At 42.0% G+C, this 20,387-nt stretch overlaps 1 protein-coding gene across 2 annotated transcripts in view; it reads right to left on the bottom strand.

The window, feature by feature from the left end:
• The window catches only part of slc6a9 (solute carrier family 6 member 9), an 80,435-nt gene that overhangs the window by 45,429 nt on the left and 14,619 nt on the right, over window positions 1–20,387 (bottom strand). The window contains exon 2 of one of the 2 annotated variants that reach the window (XM_030752570.1): window positions 17,846–18,149. In XM_030752570.1, the coding sequence (XP_030608430.1) occupies window positions 17,846–17,875 (30 nt within the window). In that variant the 5' untranslated portion in view covers window positions 17,876–18,149. Of the gene's footprint in view, window positions 1–479; window positions 634–17,845; window positions 18,150–20,387 lie in introns of those variants that run through there. The other variant, XM_030752569.1, reaches the window with a different exon arrangement.

Below are 20,387 nucleotides of genomic sequence, written 5' to 3'. Positions count from 1 at the left end.
CACGTGGTCGGGTTTTTAAAGAGCTGCGTCCCCCTCCTCACGTGGTGCGGGGGGTATTGAGTCGTCACAGACCCCCTGAATGATCACCGAAAAATAAGGCGGCGCAGACAATAGCTCGTCTTGATGAATTCAATTCTTTCAGGACCCTGTACCGTTGTCCAGGCAGCTCCGGGCAAAACAATCGTTGCTTTGATAGTCCAAGAAACACACACTCGCTCAGTTGCTCTTAGAAACTCCCTCTAACTACTTCCGAATTAGGATCTAAAGATAATATACATCTGACCTGAACTTGCGATTTTGTTCCGCTTTTGCATCCCTAGTGGTCTCCTTCTGCTTAAGCCAGTGTCAGGTGCACCTGACACAGAGGAAACATCAGCATGCTCGCTTCCGTTTCAAGTTAAATTAAAAAAAAAAAAAAAGGAAAAGAAAAGAAAGATTTAAAAAAAAAAAAAAAAAGAACAATGACAGCTTGAACTGACCTGGTCCGCAGTGGAAGCAGCAGTGGTGTTTGACTCGGACATGATTTGATGTTGTGACCCAGTGGTGCTTGTCTGCTGGCCACTGTGGGCTCCTTCATTCACACCTTGGCTTTCAGTTCCGCAGCGAAAGGGGGGGAGAAATCACAGTATACCCTCCCTTTTGCCCTGGCTTGATTAATGCCTGAATTACTTTCACCTCATTTCATCTGATGGAGCTCCGCTTCCTCTCCGCCTCTCTTGCTCATTCGGCATGGTAGCCCACTCTCTCTCCCTTCTCTCTCTCCCCCCCTCCCTTCCTTCTGTGATTCCAGCTCTGCATCCCCTCCATCCATCCCTCCCTCCCTCCCTCCTTCGTTTTTGCGCTCTTACTTTAATTCACCCCTCCCTCTCTTTCTCCTCTCACTCTTTTACTTTCTCTCTTCCCTTTTTCTGTCGTATTTCACCATTTCAGGAATATGCCCCCTCCCACTTTCTCCTTCATCATCCATCCACCTCCCTACCTCCTCTTTATCCCCCAACTCCCACCATCACCCCCCCCCCCAAAAAAAAAAAAAAGACAGGAGAGATCCACAGTCTTTTCCCTCTACCTCCACAATGAATGGCTCGTTGTCACTCCAGCACCTAGACTGAATACAGAGCAAGTAAGTGGGAGAGAGGAGGACCCATGGTGATGGTGGTGGTGGTGGAAAGGACAGGGGGGTGTTGAACTTCTAGTTTAGCTGGCCGGAGTAAAGTGGGGGGGAGGTCTGGAGGACCCATGGGCTTCGGCCAAACTCTCCCTCTCTCCCTCACTCTTTCTCCGAACAGATTAAAGCAAGGAAACAAAAAAAAAAAAGTGAGGAGCCCACAAGTGAAGCGCCCACACGGCTTCCACCGGACTCCCCTGCTCCCCAACCCCCCCCCCCCCCCCCCCCCACCCCCACCCTCTCTGTCTCCCTTATTTCTTCCGTTTGTTTTCAGAGGCAGCTGCTGCAACTCTGCAGACCACCAACAACTTCTCTTTCAGCAGTACTTGACTCTTCCAAATCCTCGTCCGTCTCTACACCGTGACACTGCCAATGCCCACCCACCCTCCACCCCCCGCCAGGTCACACCGAGAGGCCGGCTGAGCCAAAGCCCTCCTCCTCTGCTTCGCCCGCGACATGTTCACAGAGTAACACCCTTTCAGTTTTAAGCGCTTCCCTCCTGAGCCTCTGTTTTGATGCACGCATTGTTGCACCATATGGCAAATGGCTACCCACAACAAAAAGAAAAAGGAGAAATACAGGCGGGGGGGGGGAAATGGTAAAAGTGCATCCACAATGGGGGCGTGATTGAGAGATCGAAGAAAACATCACTCACGTGGCAGAATGAGGCGACGTCTTTCAACGAGTCACTCCGTGTCAATTCTAAGTCCGGATGTGGTTTAGTGTCAAAATGTGGAGTAATGTCAAAAGTTGACGGGCAACTGGCCCCCGGCCTAATGGGTGTTTGATAGCCGAGTACAATGGAAGGCCACTGCCGCTTGAGTGGAAGCCCTCCAGTTATGTTTAACACTGGACAAGCAGACAGGATGCTATTCATTCATCGATCAGTTCACAGCATTAGAATCTCCCTTAGAATAAAAAGAATAAAAGCGATAAAAGAATCATTAGCATATACCCGCCCTTTTCAGTGTGCTGAGAGGAAGTGCTAAGGGCGATGGGAACAAGTGCCGCTAACAAATATTTGCTATAGACAAACTGCAAGTGGACAGGATACTTGACATTACAATGACTTCCTGTTGTAGAAACTGTTTTAAAAAATTGATGTTAGGTTTCCGGCGAGTTGCAAAAACTAGCACAGCTTTGCTCGAGAAATGCTTTATGCAACACAATTAAACATTATATTCTATATATGTTTTGAAATTATTTATTTTAAATCACCAAGATGTGTTAAAACAAATCGTGAGCAAATACAAGATCCCTACATTTTACAGTTTTACTTTCTCAAAAGTAACAAAGCTTAGGAGAAAAGCCAGGAAGTGGGTCTGGATGGTATGGAACAGAGAGGAATGTCAATTTGCTTGTCTTGAAGAGCCACCGGAGACCAACCAGACACTCTGGCCAGAAAATACTGATATACTTTGTATACAGTACCAGTCAAAAGCTTGGACACAAACTTTCGACTGGTACTGCAAGCTACATCGATAAATTGTACAGATACACTGTACAGAGACAGATACCTGCCAACATGTCATAGTAAAAGATGAAGAAATGCTAGAATTTCAGTCACAGACTTCTTGGATGGGCTCTAACACACAGCATGTTTTGGCTACAACAATAAATTCCACTAAAAATGCTCTAAAATGTTTGGAATTAGCCTCAAGTGTCTAGTTGGAGTTTTAAGCTTAATTTCTCAGCCCAGAGGTTGCTCACAGGTTGCTATTTAGAGCAGTTTTTGAGCACCTTGTAGAGCGGCTTGCTACTTTTGTAACTACTTCCGTGGATAATTCGCATGTAGCATCAGCATGGATTCACAGTAGCTACCCCAACACTAAACACAAACTCATAAAATGTGTCAAGTCTTACTACAGGTTGGAAATATTACATAACATCACAGGAGCTGTGATTATTCAGCTTGGGCTCCTTGTGTTCTCTGTAAGAACAGGCCAGTGAGGGTGAAGACAACACCAGCTTAGTTGGTGAAAAGCTCGGTGGTCTGGCAAGCCTGCTCAATGCAATCTCTACATCCTCAGAAAGGGGAAAGAGAAATGGTAAGACAATTATTTCTGCTGTTAATGATTATAAAGGCTCCGGATTTCTTTGCAGCAGTTATCTAGACAAGCTGGAGAGTATATAATTAAAGCACAATACAGCCTGTCAGTGCGACCCACTCCTCTGCTGCTGGGGTGGTGCGACCACTGGGTAAAATCTGATATATAATCACAGCTCTACATCTCAGGCACCTACAGTGGGTCTGCTCTACAGTGTGGTATTAATTTGGGCTTTCTACAACATGTAGGGTGCACTGCTGGTTGTGAGAATCACATTTGCATACATAATGCCTTTCTGCTTTTATGTAAAGAGGCTTTTTTTTTTTTTTCTACAACAGGCTGTATGTACTAGTGGAGCAGGCAGTGGCTCTGTTTTTCCAGGAGGAAGTTTAAATGCATTTCTTTATTATTATAATTATTTATTTCCTTTTTTTGGTGTTGGAGCCAGTGCTCTGTCAGTGCATTTCAGAGACCATTTTTGTTAAATGCAATATTTTTGCAATGTTGCAATGTCGGATTACTGGAGCTAGTCCTGGTATTTTTTTATGGGGCTATTTTAAGGTTATAACAAATTATTATATCATTATGGATGTATTCGTGTGTGTGTGTGTGTGTGTGTGTGTGTGTGAGCATTGTGTAAGCAAACATGCATTTGAGGCCAAAACTATGGTAGATCATTAGTTCCTCCACAGGGATCCAGCAACTTCTTACTAGCTTTGCCTCCAGAGGGTCTGTTGGCCCCAGATTAAGTCAAAGAAAATGAAAAGTTTCACAAGTGCCCCCACCCACACACATACTTAGACTCAACTGAACATAAATCATGCCAGCAGTAAGTATTAGGGCAATCAGTGAAAACTCAGTATCAATCTGGTGGGTCAAACGCATCTTAAAACAATTGCTTGTTGTGGCTGCAGCGTGTGGAGGGGAGGGGGTGCTTGTTTCATTAACTAATTGCCCCATTATGTTAGGTAATTTAACTCTAATTGGGGAAGCACAGATGCTGCATCTGAAAATAAAGCAGACTTGTTAAACCCCACATTTAATGTTTGCTTGCTTCAGTTGTGAAAGTCCAGAGAGAGGAGACAGTTTTTACTGCATATCAAAGGGAATGAACCCTGAGATACCAGCAGAGGGAGGAGAAACAAGAGCACTGCATTTGAACCTCACATGGAAGCAGCTGCCAAAAATATTAAAATAGCTGCTCAGTCTACCACCTAGTAGATTAACTGATTCAAAATTAAGAGAAGTCTGGCTAGAAACCTCTGGCATGGGTTCTGGTAGCTTCCAGATATAAACAAGGAAACATCAATGGACAAGAGCAGAAAGACGAACAGTGAAGAGGGCAGGCAGCAGAATGCTGATAAGGTCAGAATGGATTTCCTTTTTCCTCAAGGCTGTCTATTTAACTTCCAAACACATGCCAACTTCTATTACAGGTACGGCTCATGCTTTAACACTGACGCTGATCCTAGACTCCATCGTAAGTCCGTTAACACAAACAACAGAAATTAACTTCTAACAGTGATTTAAAAAAAAAAAAATAGAGAAATAAAAGTCTTCCTTTTTCATTTTCACTTGAAGCTCCAACTCTGGGAAACCAAGCTTCTCACTGAATCTCAACTCAACAAATATGCAGTAATGTGAAGATTAGTGTACCCTGGGTCTTACATTTCTTTAGGAGGCTTACTAAGCAGACTTTCAAAGCAGGTAATAAAATGTGCTTTCAGCCTTATTTTAAGCACATCCAGCTGTAATTAGAAGGCAGGTTGATGTTGGGGCATACAAAGAGATGGGGAGAAGTGGGGAAGATTTTAGAAATTATTCATCAATTTTCATGCACTATTTGATTCATTATAGGTTAGCAGAGAGAATAATGTGGGCTTAAGGTGGCATATGTCTAACTGTAACGCTATTATCAGCACTAAAAAGAAACACGCTGTGTCTTGTTACCGCTGTCTGTTTGTATGCTGCTCCAAACAGTTTGGCAGATTGCAATGAATTAACATTACAGATTATACTATGAGAGCAGGCTATATAAGATGAAAAGCAGACCAACGGTGGAATTGTTGAATATGGTTTTGCCTTGATGTCCATAGAAAGCATTCAACTGTTCACAACTGTCCACATGTCATAATCATACGGTAAAAAATGTTACCTTAATGTTCAAGGTCTGCTGATTTGCACAGTCTGCAGCAGGAATCTGCAACCCTTCATCTACCAGCTCACTGTGGTTTGCTCGTGCTATTTCCCATGATAACATTTAACATAAGTCCACTGACCAAACAACAGAACGTGTCCATATTATGGTTTGGACAGAATATCAAGATGGTGATACATTGTATCAGCTTCTGCTGCGATATGTTACTAATTCTTTTCAAAGATAAAGGCACTAAATTTCTTCCTTTGCCAGTTTGACTTAATAGAATATATTTTTATGAGACTTTTTGTGGTAGCATCAATAAATGTGATAATAAGTGAATAAAAATGAAATAAACTGTAGTTAAAAAAAAAAAAAAGAAGAAGAAAATCATGGGGGGAGGGGGTATTGTGATGAACTGCAGATGATTCCATGCAGAGTTTATATCATGATATACTGTGGGCAATGTATTGTGATAGCATAATTTACTCTGCAATCAGACCGATTTTTATTCTACAGTCGTGCAGCAAATAAGTTCAGCTCCCTGACTGACACTTTTTATTTCTTGCAGCTGCAGCCTCCAACTGGTTTCTGAGATGAAAGCTTATAAGCTAAAGCAGCAGGAGAATTTTGATTTGTATTGGCCACCGGTAAAAAATTAATCATCAAAGACTATCACGCCATATCAGGAGAAAAATACTTAGCTAGTACAAGGCCTCAGGTGCCATACACCCTACACTCAGGCTTAGTTTCAGATAGCCAGTTTATCACATGCAGGTATGGTGCCCCTAGCAAACCTTCAGTCCTCATTATTTGTATTATTCTAAGATCTTTACCTTACAATATAAGGGTGATTGTTGTGATTTGGCATTATATAAATAAAACTGAATTGAATTGAATTAGCAGTGATCAAGGTGGAGACATTCAAAGGTGCTATTAGCATTCTGCTCATTTATAGCAAGTCCAATAACACTGTCAGTGTCAGTAGATACTGTACTGTGAGTAAAAAGAGACATCAGTGTAACATTTATGACCACCAGTCAAGTTTTTATAATTCATCAGTGGTGATTCTATAGAGAAGTGAATAGTTAAGCATGAGGGAATAAGGGAATAAAAGCCAGTTAACCCTCTAGAAAATGTCTACAAAAAGATGCACCACTTAGACATGAAAACTCGTGAAGAAAGAAATGATCTCCTTCCATTTGATTTTTTTTCCCATTTCATCTCAGCTGCCACGTTTGTCTCTCCTTTTTGAAAGCACCCTTATCTGCACTGGCAAATAAATTCAAATATCACTGCATAATCATGACAAATACATCTCTCCCCGTGCCTTTCTTTTGTTGGTTGAAAAAAAGCTTTGTAATCCTAAAGGCCAATCAACACAATTAATATTCAGCTAAAAGTTTCTAAGTGGTACAATTACACACAATCTTCTTTCAATCAAGTGAGTCAGTATGAGTTTCCTCCTACAGTCCAAAGGTGGTGCCCATAGGTGTACTGGCACTGTCAGTCTGTCTGTGTAGAGTCTGTGAGGACTGTTTTTTCCTTGATAAAGATCCATCTTTCATGTGATATTTATACTGCAATCAAGTCACCAACTTTGGGAAATGCCATGTGTTTTTCTGAAAATGTCCTAAATCAGTTGAACATGAAGATTGCGCAACTTACCAACTTTGAATTGAATACACACACCCAACCAAAACTGTCGGACACAAGAAAAGAATGAAAAGAGCAAGGCAAAAAGAGCAAACTCCAAATGTGAGGTCAAGCAAACACAGTTGGTGGTCAATGGTCAAACTCACAGAGTGGTGCCATCTTAACACTAAACTAGTAAGTTTGAGAATGAACACACTGTAGGGGGAAGAGCATCGCATCCTGATGAAGGCAAAGTAAATAGAACATCCATAAATAATGCATGAGGGGTGTTGTGGAAAAGCCACAATGGACTTCAAATATTTGTTGTCATCAAAAATGCACTAAGAAGCATCAGTAGAATACATTTTTCAGAGGTGTAAAATAGGGGAGTAACAGTTTGATGCACAGCATTTGGTTCTTAGTTCGTTTACACCCTTTGAGCTACACAATTACTGGGAGAAAACTGATGGAATGAAATGCTCCAGGAATGAAAACAGTCATCGTCTCTTGGCTGTAGCATGCTAGCAGGGTCTGACACTGTGCCATTTTTATTAAACATGCATTCAGGTAACTCACACTGCTAGACTTTAAGTTTTAATCTGGCTTCCTGCAGCCACAAACTGTGACTTCTCTGTTCGCACTGCACTGGTCATTTACTGTGCCTGCTCAAGCCAGCATTTATGAGTCTACCAGATACACCACAGCACGCTTTGGGAGCACCCCAGACGGGGCTCTCTGGTCCATATTGTCTGAAGCTCCACAGAGAAGATGCGAAGGGGCAGCAAGCTACACAAAGGAACAGCGCAGACCAGCCAATCATTTTTCAAAAAAGGGCCCTGTGCATACTAAAAGATCCACCTCCAAAATGCTCCCTGTGCTTTGAAAGCCATGTGAACAAGGAAACAAAACCACATTAGAGACTTTTGGTCACAGACCTGCACCCAGTGTACTCAGGAGCTAAGAATTATGGTCATTTATTTATTGTTTCCTCTGGAGTGCTGAAATGTAGTGAACCATGACTTTAAAAACCAAGCTTCATATTAACTGTGATTTTTGTGTAATGTTTGCAATCCTAATTTACCAGTAATCTATCCATGACATCATTATAAGCCATTAAATAAGCTTTAAAAAATCAAACTTGTAACTGTGCAGTGTAAATGTGTGTTGCAGGTGATTTGGGCTTTAGCAAAGTGCATAAATGTCTTTTTCTTGACTGCCTCAGAGCGTATCTTCTTCTCCTTTAGCGTTCATAGATCAACATGGATTCACACTGAACCACTAATCTCACAGGGAGCCAACATCATGTCAGGGCTTATTACATCCTCCACAATCTATATATCTGTCCCTTACAGCAATTAGGTTAATATCTCTTCACCTCTCATTAGCTCAGCATGCCTGTGATGGGACGTCTGGATGTAAAAGAGACCTCGAAATGAAGCATCGATAAACCTGACTTTCTCTTCCCTCCTGAGCGCTTCGTGTGCTGAAAAGTTGACAGAGTATAGGCCTGTGCAGTTGTGAGAGAGGACGGGATGACGCAAGTGCACAGAAGAGCAGTGATGAGAGAATTTCGCAGGGTTGAGGTTCACAATAGGACAAGCGCCACAGGAGCCACAGAGCACACACACAAAAAAAGAAGGAAAACACAAAAAGATCAGTTTTGCAACAGCACTTTGGCTTTGTCTGGCACAACAAAAGGACAAAATGTGTTGAAGCGCAGTCGGAGGGAAAATCAACCTTCTTTATTCAGTCCAAAACAGCTAGCTCTTTAATTGGAGGGGGGGAAAGAAAGCGTGTTTCAAAGAGGGGAAAAAAAAGAGTGAAAAACATCAGCTGTGGACAAAAAAAAAAAAAAACTGAAAAAAGTGAAACAGAGAGATAAAGAAGACACAAAAGGGAGATGGGAAATGGAATGAAGAAGATTTAAATTAGTGAATGATGTTTGTCCAGCAGTCCAGCTGACCTGAACTTAACACAAACTGGCCCAGCCAGCATCTGAGAACCCAGGGGAGAAAGACAAATGAAGGAGAGGAAGACAGAGAGTAAAAAAAAGAGGGAACAGAGAGAGAGAGAGATTTACAACGCTTGGTTTAACCTGAAGTTTCCATGATAAATTCTCCACCCATCCCCCGACCCCTCATCCCTCACTGCTTTGGCTGGGAGGGCCCCAGCTGTTCGGTCTGTATAAATAGCGTGAGGCTTCAGCTCGGACCCCGGGGGGAGAGCGGGACTCATCGGAGAGAAGGCATGGGAACAAATCGGGCCGGAAAAAGCACACAACATACACATTTTGACAAACATATGGGACCATTGCTGGGGATGAAAGTGTGGAACATGTGAGTGAAGTTGGCCTCACGTGGCAAAAGTCACTGTTGCGCTTAAAATGTGGCAAGAGAGGAAGACTGAGAGACAGACAGGAAGAGATGTGAAATCTTCACCTGTTAAAAAGGCAAAAGCCCTTCTAAGGTGTTCCTGCTTCACTGACAGACACTGAAACAAACAGGCCTACCTATTTCTTAAGTTACACACACTTTACTGTAAGTCTAGTACACAAAACATCTTTCTCAAAGTCAAGTCATACACCAGAGAATGACAGGTGACTTTTTTCCCTCTTCAGGGTGAGCGCAGGCTGTTTGAAAGCAAAGACTATTTTACTCTCTGTTCATGTTGTTGTAACAGAAATATAATGCCCATAAAAAATATTACATGCTACCCAACTTAAAGGGTTGGTCAAAAAATTGATCAACTGACAATTATGGATGAACAACAATTTCAATAATTAAAATAGCCTTCCTTGTATTATTTATGATAGATTCATTTAAGAAAAAAGTTTGCTAATTTGAGCCTTTGGGTTATTGCTCCCTTCCATGAGCACCGGTGGTTTGAGGAATAAAAGTAGCTCTCCTCTTATTTCATTATACTTTAAAATAAGCTGAATTCTTTTTTTTTAATGGCCTTTTAGCAGTTGGTCATTTGTTTTTTGTTCACTTGCTCTGTTTCTGTATTCAGCACTAATTAATAATTTCTTGTTTGCTAACAGACTGTTAAGACTGTTAAGAAATATTAGAGAGAGAAAAACACACTGGTCTGACAGTCCCCTATGAACAACAGCAGAGATGAAAAATTTCCTTTTAATGGGAAGAGACTGGCGGCAGAACCAGGTTCAGGCAGGGTTCATCTGCCATGATTGTTCTGGGGGTTAGGTGAAAGGAAAGAGAGAAAAGGGATCTAGAGAGAACTAACAAACAGGTGAAAGCACATGCTGAGTTAATGACACGTAGTAGTGGGACATAAACGTATTTGGTGGGAAAAGAGGGGAGTGGAGAAGAACAGCTTCATAGGCTGTTCCCACAGAGCCTACAGCAGCAGAATTTAGAGATGGTTTAAGGTCATGTGATCGAACGTCAACTAAAAGCTTCTCCAAAAAGGAAGGTTTGAGCTTAATCTTAAAAGAAAAGAGGGTGTCTGCCTCCTAAAGCCAAAGTGGGAGCTGTTCATTCAGGACTTCATATGCAAGGAAAATGAATTTAAATTTAATTCTTGATTTAACAGAGAGCCAATAAGAAAAACCAAAAGTATTCGCTCGTCTGCCTTCACATGCACATGAACTTGAGTGACGTCCCATTCTTAATCCATAGGCTTTAACATGATGTCGGCCCATCCTTTACAGCTATAACAGCTTCAACTTTTCTGGGAAGGCTTTACACAAGGTTTAGGAATTAGGTTTAGGAAGTTTAGGACACTGATGTTGGATGAGACGGTCTGGCTCACAGTTTCCTCTCTAATTCATCCCAAAGGTGTTCCATCAGGATGAGGCCAGTCAAGTTCTTCCACACCAAACTCGCTCATTCATGTCTTTATGGACCTGCTTTGTGCACTGGTGTGCAGTCATGTTGGAACAGGAAGGGGCCATCCCCAAACTGTCTCCCACAAAGTTGGGAGCATGAAATTGTCCCAAATGTCTTGGTATGCTGAAGCATTAAGAGTTCCTTTCACTGGATCTAAGGGGCCGAGCCCAACTCCTGAAAGAGAACCTCACACCATAATCCCCCCACCAAACTTTACACTTGGTACAATGCAGTCAGACAAGTACTGTTCTCCTGGCAACCACCAAACCCAGACTCCTCCATCAGATTGCCAGATGGAGTGTGATTCGTCACTCCAGACAACACGTCTCCACTGCTCTAGAATCCAGTGGTGGCGTGCTTTACACCACTGCATCCAACGCTTTGCATTGCACTTGGTGATGTAAGACTTGGATGCAGCTGCTCGGCCATGGAAACCCATTCCATGAAGCTCTCTGTCCACTGTTCTTGAGCTCATCTGAAGGCCATATAAAGTCTGGAGGTCTATAGAAACAGTCTGCATGCCTAGGCGCTTGGTTTATACACCTGTGGCCAGGGAAGTGATTGGAAGTGATACTTTTATCTATCTATCTATCTATCTATCTATCTATGACACTCTGGAGGTGTGTAACCAAGCACTGGAGGGCTGTCCAGGTCTGAGAAAAGCAGACCCCCAATCCCTGGCTGTGTAGATGTCTTTCAACATCCACACATCTAGAGGGCATGTTTGGTTCAAGCGCAACCAATTACCTAAATATGGCTCTGAAAAGGCCTTAGACAAAAAGTTTTATTGGAAACTGTTGAAAATGATAACAATACTAAAAGAAACGACAGGAGATTTAGGAGTCCTGCTGTGTAGACACAATATCAGAGTCCTGTCCATAATTTCACTGACTACAGAGGATGAAAATGGAAAAATGTTAAGTTCCCTCTTTCTAACTTGTCTTTTTTGTGGAGTTGGAGGGATCCACTGAACGAGGAAAAAAGAAGTGTAGAGGAAGAAAATCAGAAAATTTTCAGCCTGAGTGGTTTCTCCAAATGAAATCTAAAAGGTCTGAAACACAATGGAGTCCCTTTTTGCTGTGTGTGTGAACATACATGGGAGGTTGGTTGGTGGTGGGTTACCTTTTCAAGAGTGCCCAGCAGTGGACGTGTTTGGCATTTGTGGCCCTTGTCGCTCAATTGTACGTTCGCCACAGTGGCTGATTCTGGGTGCTGCCTGTGTCCCGCGCATATGCCTGTACGCTTTTTTTCCCTCCTCATTCAGCTGATCAGTCGGAGGGTGGAGTGAAATCAAAAACAGGAATTATGTCTGACTTCTCCCCCCACCTGCCTTCAGAGATCAGTCTCTCTCTCAGTTCACATCTGTTTGTTGGCCCTTCGCCCCAAAGGCAGTCAACACGGTTGCTGAGCACTGCTGTTAACTAAACTGGCTGACTGGCAACTTAATATGTTTCTTACGTAAGTGGAGAAAGAGAGGGAGAGAAACTGTTTCACCTGTAATAAGTGTATGAGGAGAATGTGGTGCGCATGGCCAACATTGGACTGACAACAGCAGCTCCACAGGACATACCCTACAAAAACCTTTATCAACTTTCACAGACCCAAACATGGAGCAGGACTATTAACAAACGGAGGGGCCATGAAAAAAAAAGAATCACTTCTTTAAAAGGCTCAGCACATCCCTACAAAGTCCCAAATATATCCTCTGGGCTACAACTTTCAGACCAAACATCACAGCCTCGCAGCCTTAATTCCTTACACAGAGGAGAGCCGTAAAGAGCGGATGTGTGATCCAGTTTTGTTCTGCCTGTGTCAAATATCGTGATTGTCTGTGGGTGTGCATCTGTATTTATCCAGGTGGTGGTGGTGGTGATGAGGGGGAGTTACATATCTGAGTGCTTGAAATATGAAATATATATCTGTAGTATTCTAAACTGTGTTAATACCCCGTCATTTGCATTTGTGTGTGTGTGTGTGTGTGTGTGTGTGTGTGTGTGTGTGTGTGTGTGTGTGTGTGAGTGAGTGCGTGTATCCTGACCTCAGGGAGGTTGTGGCTGTGGGTTCCACTATTTCCTTCCATTTAGTTTCCACTTCACAGCCTACAGCACACATTAGCCCCACAACCCCTGGGAAATGGCGCGCGCACAAACACAGTGAGAAACAGACTCATTTTCTCTCACACATCTACTCACACATGCATGCGCGCGCGTGCACACACACACACACACACACACTACCACTCAGGGGGAGAATTTAGAAAAACACATTCCTGTATAATAAAGTGACATAACTTTTATTGCATGACTGACTGTAAGAGCCAAATGTATATATGTGTGTGTATAACTGGATAGGCCAGCTGTTTACATTTGCAATAGGACACATATTGGCAGCATAAATTCCTAAAGATTATGCACTGTTAGAATGATTCAGCCACAAGCGAGCATGAACTTTAACTAAGGAACTAGCTACTGTCTACATACTAATAACAATTACAGTCTATATAATATTGCAAATTGGTAGTAGCAATGGATTCAAATACAGTAACTGCAAAATACTGACCTAATACATGGGAAGAATTCCATACACAAATAAATATTTTTGTATTATTATGGGTAGCCTCATTTATCATTGCCTGCAGTTTTTCTTTGCCTTACTTTTCTGTTTTACAGTACTGTGCAAAAGTCTTGAGCCACCAGCCATTCTTGTAATGTTAAAAAATGATCTTAAGCAATAGTTCTCCAGGCTTTGTGAAGGTGTTTCAAAGTTTTTCTTTAGACATTGTCTACTTTTTCACTCATTTTCAGTCAAATCCTTGCACCTGATCATTTTCAGAGAAATGTTGTTTTGTTGTTGTTTGTTAAGCAACTTAACACTGACCTGTGAATCATTCAAGCATTAAAAGGGAGGAACCAGTGTTGTGTCTATACATACCAGACAACTTAGCAAAGAACCATTTTTAAACTGTATCTTTAGGCACTTTGTTACCAGCAGCCTGTTGCTAAAACACATAATTTGCTCCCATTTCTTTAGTTGAATCTAAAAAAGGAACTGGACTGAATATCAGTGGGTTTTATGGAGTGATGAATCCAAATGTGAACATTTTTATTCAAACTGTCATTAATATGTATGGAGGAGGTCAGGAGAGAGGTACAACAGTGAGTGTCTACAGTCATCTGTAAAACACAGCGGAGGCTCTGTCATGGTTTGGGGCTGCATTTCAGTCAGTGGTGTTGGAGATCCTCCCAAAACTGATGGAATTATGAATGCAGAAAAGTTCGATCCACCATGCAACACCATCTGCAAAGCATCTGATTGGCAATAATTTCATTTTTTTCAGCATGACAAGCATCCCAAACATTCTGTCAATGTAGTAAATGTGCAACTAAGTAGACAAACACACAGTGGATTGGCCTCCTCAGACCCCAGACCTAATATTACTGAAGCAGTGCAGAATCATCTTGACAGAGAATGGAACAAACAGCAGCCAGCATCCAAAGAAGAGCTTTGTGTTTATCAAGAAGCCTGGAGAAATACTTTTGAAGACTGCCTCAACAAATTACATGAAAGCTGCCTAAGAGAGTTCAGACTGTGTTGAAGAATAAAGGTGCTCATACCAACTGTTAACTTTCAGCTCACTAGAACTGTACAAATCCTGTTTTTGCCTTATATGCTGTATTTCCATTCATGTTTGCACATTTTTCAACAATTTGCTGCACCTATTTCCAATTTTCCTCGCAAAATCTAAAGAAATGAGGGTGGATTAAGATTTCTGCACAGTACTGTGCATCTAATATAACTTGTTACAGAGAGCATTTTTAGACTGTGGCTTGTCTTGCTCACGTTTGTCTTGCTAAACTGCAACTTACCCTTTTTCTCTATTTTGGTACAATTGACAGACCACACAAATAGATAACAGGTAGATTTTATCAATAATAGAAAAGAATCACATCATATTGGAGCTTTTCTCTTAACATGTGTCTCTGTGCACAGTTACATCCATTATAAGTAGAATGTAAAACCCTTTGCTTGTACCTGTGCATGTGCACCCTTAGGTCTCTGTAGTTCTTGGTTACTTCATTAAAAAAAAACTGACCAGAACTAGAATAGAAGCAGAAGCAGAACTTAGCTGGGCCAGCAGCGACAACTAAACATGGATGAAAAATGGTCGTCAATTTTCTGAAAATTGCATTGACAACACAGTGTAGCTTCAAGAATGTGCTGCAACCAACAATTTGAGAATAGGGAATTAAAATGATCTTCTCACACGTGCCACAAAAATCCCAATTTTGTGTAAGAATATTAGGGTTCAAGAAACTGTAATTCCATTGCTGGACTCTAATTGGAATTACTGGTAATCCTTCCCAAGTCAAACTGTCTCAAAGATTATGGATGAAAAGTAACAAGCAAACATTTAAAGGCTTGCCAACATTAACCTCTGATCAGAAGCCAGTCGTCACTGACCTTTTCCTCCATTTGGCGTTGATGGTGATGGAGGGCCAGCTGTGGCCCTGTACAGCCAGACATATGAATACAGTGCTCGGCAGAAATATAAGCAAAACCTCAGTCCAACTCCTCCTCCTGCTCTCACATCCACATACATACATCTTAACAGCAGACGTTTTAAGGACTGCGAGCGTAAAAGAGGTAACTAAGGAGTAACAACAAAGAGACAGCTATCCGTCCGGTAAAAGCTTGTGCCAGGGCACCATCTGCTCATCCGCTCAGTGGAAGTGGAAGTGGTGGCTTCCAGGGCAGTCAAAGACAACGCAGGAAGATTGAGGGGATGGGGCTCCCTTTTGACCGCTGTGAATGAGTACGGGAGTTAAGTTTGGACAGAAAGAGTCCCGGCAGAAGGCTACCAGCCGAGCCAAGCAGTAGCAGGAAGCGAGCGCCTTGTGTGTCCTGAGATTTACAGTGACTGGTCCATCCACCAACCATCTGGACCAGCATAAATAAATGTAACCAGACAATTCAAAAACGGGGCAAGGACTTTCAAAAAGTATTGCTGCGTTTAATCAAGCAATAGGAAACAGTCCACTTCCACCCTCTGAATAGAGGTAAAGATGAATGGATTCAATTTCAAATGATAAATACATACATATTGTTCATAAATTCATGTTCATCTTCACTCTGAGAACAAGGGCGAACAGGGAGAGACAGAAATGGATGATTAAAGAGTTCAAGGAGCGAAAAGGAGGGAAAAAAGCGAAGTGACAGTTGGCGATGGGAGAGCGAGAGTCTGTCTGTAATTCTCTCACTCACACACACACACACACACACACACACACACACACACACACACACACACTTTCTTTTATCCGTTGTTGACATCTCTAAGACACAATTGACATCACTGTCCACAAACACTGAAGACAACAGCCCCAGCCACAAGAAATGACCAATCAGGAGAGAAGTGCATGAGTGTGTGTATAAGCAGCTGTCTGCCATCACCGCTGCAGGAGGCGTGATGGCGCTCTGTGCCTTGATTATCCTTTTAAATGAATGAAATCAGCATTTGAAGTAAAGTACTTACTGTGCACAGCAGAATTGCTTCTAGTGACACAGATTGCTACATTTTACACCCATTTATGTTGCTTGCCCACCTTTGAGTTGACAGCATTCACTCTAAAGATGACTAATGATACAATTTCAACTTTTCTTAGGTATGATGAAGCTGAAGCACATATTAAAACACCACAATGCTCAATTATTATTAGCCTATAAACCCCTGTTGGCTGTGAGGAGTAATACCAGCCACTAGAGATACACTTTATTGATACTTTGGTCCTTTCCTCTAGACTTTCCTTAGAAACACTACTGAGTGTGTGAGGCCTACAACTTCATAGTGGCCACAGAGTACCACTTACATCTTAGTTAAATGCAGGCATATGCAGCCAAAACTATTCACATCTACCTCTTGACACGATCATCTAAAACCTTGTGATGAGCTACAGCCAAACACACAACTTTTATTTTTATTTTTTCAAATATCCAGTCGTGCCAAAGTAATCAAACGACTAACTGGCTATCTGTCACTGCGCTGAAAACTCTCCAGCACAAACAAACAGGATTTTTTTGAAAGCAAAAATTATATCTCCATCCTCCAAGCACCTTCAAATGTTTGTGCGAGAAAGACGCTGATAACGGCACCCTCTTAACTTCAGACGGCGTGTTTGCATTTTAACAGGGATATACATCTTTAAAGAATGCGGCAGAGGAAAAAAAAATGTCAGCGGGGAGGAAAGCAAGGCTTCAAACAAGCAAGAATGTCAGATGAGAGTTGGAGCTCAGTGTTTGTGTTTATCACCGTCTCAAGACGGACTAAAGGGAGAGAGAGAGAGACGGAGGGAGAGGTGACCTGACTGCCAATGACGCCAAACCTCTATTTAAAGCTTCACCAACATTGTAGGCCTGACACTGACACATTTACCTCTTGGCCTCATGTCTTATCAGCAGCCCAAAAAACACTGAATACACTTTTACTGTTTTCAGCTCTTGCAAAGATCAGATAGGTGGTGAGAGTGTGCTGAGAGGAGAGCTTCTGTGCCTGCAAATGAACTTTGGGGGCTTTTGGGACAGTGTTTAGTTGCTAATGTGTAGTTTAGCAGTGCCATTGTGAACAGCAGGGGATGACAGCTCTGTCTCCTGCACATAAACACCAGCAGGATAATTACTCTGTGGGAAACTGCAAGCTTTTTATTCATTAAAAACTGCAAATCTTCATTCCAGGTTAAGAATTTCAACATAAAAATGAGACTAAATTAGAAAATTATGAGTGTAACACCCTACTTTTGAATAAAAAAAAAAAACAGGTTAGAGTCCTGTGAATGATCCCCTGGCGCAATGAAACCAAACCACCTGGCCTCAAAAGGGAAGGCAAAGGGTGATTCAACTTGTGGTCCAGCAGCTGCATCCCACCAGCGCCACACAGCTGAGATGTGTCTGTATCCACATGTTCCTGCTTTTAAAAGAGTGTGTATACACATGTTTAATGAACAAGAGTAAAACTCACCAGGATCCCAGCAAACTGCTTCTCTTCCATCCTTCAGGACCTTGTCGGCAAAGATCCCCTGCCTCTCTGCTGCCTCTCTCGCTCTCTCTCTCTCTCTGTCTCTGTGTCTGGGATGGACTCGTCTTCCTCTTGCTTAGCAAAGTTTGGAGTTTTCTGAGGTGGCTGAGGTTTGCTGGAACGTCTTCACCCCCGTCGCGTCGCTCTCGGCGTCTCTGTCCCCCCTCTTCTGTGTTGTTTGCAAGTGTAGCTGAAGTGGCGTCGCTGCTTTGTGCTAATTCTGCCCTAATCCAGAAACTTTTCTATGCTGTGAAAAGAACACGTGACAGGCAGAGAGGGGTGGAGGGAGGACAGGAGTTGGGGGAAAAAGGGGTAGGGTAGTGGGGGGGGGCAACACTTTTTAGTTTCTTGTCCCCTTGGCCATGTTCAAAACAGCTCTTCAGTCTCAGTGCATGACCTGGTTCGAGGTCAAAATGAAAATAAATCAACTGTTTATGCTCCGAGTTAAATGAAAGGTAGAAGCACAACTTGTAAGACATCAGTTAGAGAAGATGCAGGGGAACAATTTAGAAAATGTAGTGACAGATTTGCATTTTTTAGCAAAGCAGCTGCCATAACAAAGTGCCCTTTTGTGTAAAGAGATTAACTGTTAGGGAAACGTTTAGACTGCCCACTGACTGCTGCTGTATGAAAGCCAAACTGGGAAAAGAACACTCAGCCTGGATTTTGAAGAAAGTGGCAGAAAATACTTTGGGTTGAGGGAAAAGTTTTCAAAATGCTCATCTGGGCACTCACCTTTTGCAGCATCCGTGCACACATGTTACGAGTAAACAGCATCATAGGTTTTCATAGATATTAGCGGTCTACTATATTACTGTTACAGATAAATCTGCAGCACTTTAGTCTAGAAAATATCTGTCAAAACCTGAAAAAGTCTGTCTTCCCAGTGCCCGATGCTGCTCCAAAAGTCCAAAACACAAACAGAGAAAAGCAGCAAATCTGAAGCATGTCTCCCTTCATTTGGCTCAGTGAATAAGAAAAAAAAACTTCAGACAGTGTACTAAAAGCACTCGTGAAAAAAGAGAGAAAAGGTGGCCAAATATAGCTACCATTCAGCGTTACACACATAAAAACACACATGTACACATTCTGCCTGTTACATATACGGGAGCCTACAGGGACTCAAAAATGCCCCGAGCTGTCATCCATCATACACACCATGCTGCACACTGATAAAAAGATGGCAAGAAACAAAACTAGGTTAAAAACTGAACCTTACCATCCACAATATGATGTCTGAATGGAGAAAAAAAACACACACACACACACACACACAACCACAACACCAACTTCTACATTGGAAAAGCGGTAGCAGCTCGGCCGTGAGAAACTAACTGGCACAAAGGCTGAAGTCTTTGATCAAATCACCGCGCTCTGGCTCCATCTCATTGGCTGACTAATGTATATACATAAGGTAAGAGTTAAGCCAACCCTATTGGGCAATCCAGGGAGGAGAGGCAGCAAAAGGTTGCATCCAACTTACCCTGATATCTGACGTGTCTGTAAGCGTGAGGTAAGTAGCTTCCAAGCACAGACTGTTTAATGTCCCATGGAGCAACCAGTGACATGAAAGTTCAGATAACGGTGAGTTGAGAGTTGTGATGTTAGGTCACATGTTAGTAATTAACGGTTTTAGTCATTTCATCATCCAAAAATGCTGGTTCCAGCATTGTGAATGCGAGAACTTGAGGAGATTTTCTGTTTCATATCATTTTAAATTAAACGTTCGGTTTTGAACTTTATTTTACTTTCCACAGAGTAGAGGATTAATGGATTAACTGAGAATGAGAATTATGTTATTTCCAGACCCATTTACCACTAAGTTGCTTGCAAAAAAAAGAGGATGTAGACTCTTTAGAAAAACCAAAACATTTCCCTCAGTAAAAAGAGAGACTGCAGATTGAACATTAATACTTGCCCTGACGCCAGTGCAAAAAGCCAAGGATGACGTAAAGTAGGATCACAGCTGCCTGCTTATGCAGTATTAATGATAAACATCCTATCTTGTAGTAATCATTCATCATCTTTGGTAAGACTTAGCTCCTCAGCCCCTAGTTACCACTCATTTCTTCCACCCCTTAAAGTGTCAGTTGAAAATGTGCTTCAGCTCTATGTAAAATTACTTGGACACTTAGAAAATTTGATTTAAGGCACTTTCAATTATGATGATGAATATGCACTTATTGGGCAGACTGTTATTTTTAATTTAAGGTTATTCACAACCAAATTAGACGAAGGGTTTGTGAATTAATGTACTCCAAAAGAAATTGGAAAGTTGACTGAAAAGCTGTTTCATGGGCAGGTGAGGGTTTCTTCATTATTTCTTCTTAAACAGCTAAAAGGTCAGGAGTTGATCACAGGATGCTTCACAACATCAAGTCAAATTAAAGAACATACTCCAGGAGTTAGACATACAGTATCATCTTCCAAAGCTACCATAATGAGAAGACTTCACATAAAGAAATACAAAGGGAGTTACTGAAAA

The sequence above is a fragment of the Archocentrus centrarchus genome, chromosome 17 (genome assembly GCF_007364275.1).
Source record: "Archocentrus centrarchus isolate MPI-CPG fArcCen1 chromosome 17, fArcCen1, whole genome shotgun sequence".
Classification (NCBI taxonomy): Eukaryota; Metazoa; Chordata; class Actinopteri; order Cichliformes; family Cichlidae; genus Archocentrus; species Archocentrus centrarchus.
The sequence above is the reverse complement of the archived record's forward strand: the minus strand, read 5'-3'. Positions and strand labels throughout refer to the sequence as shown.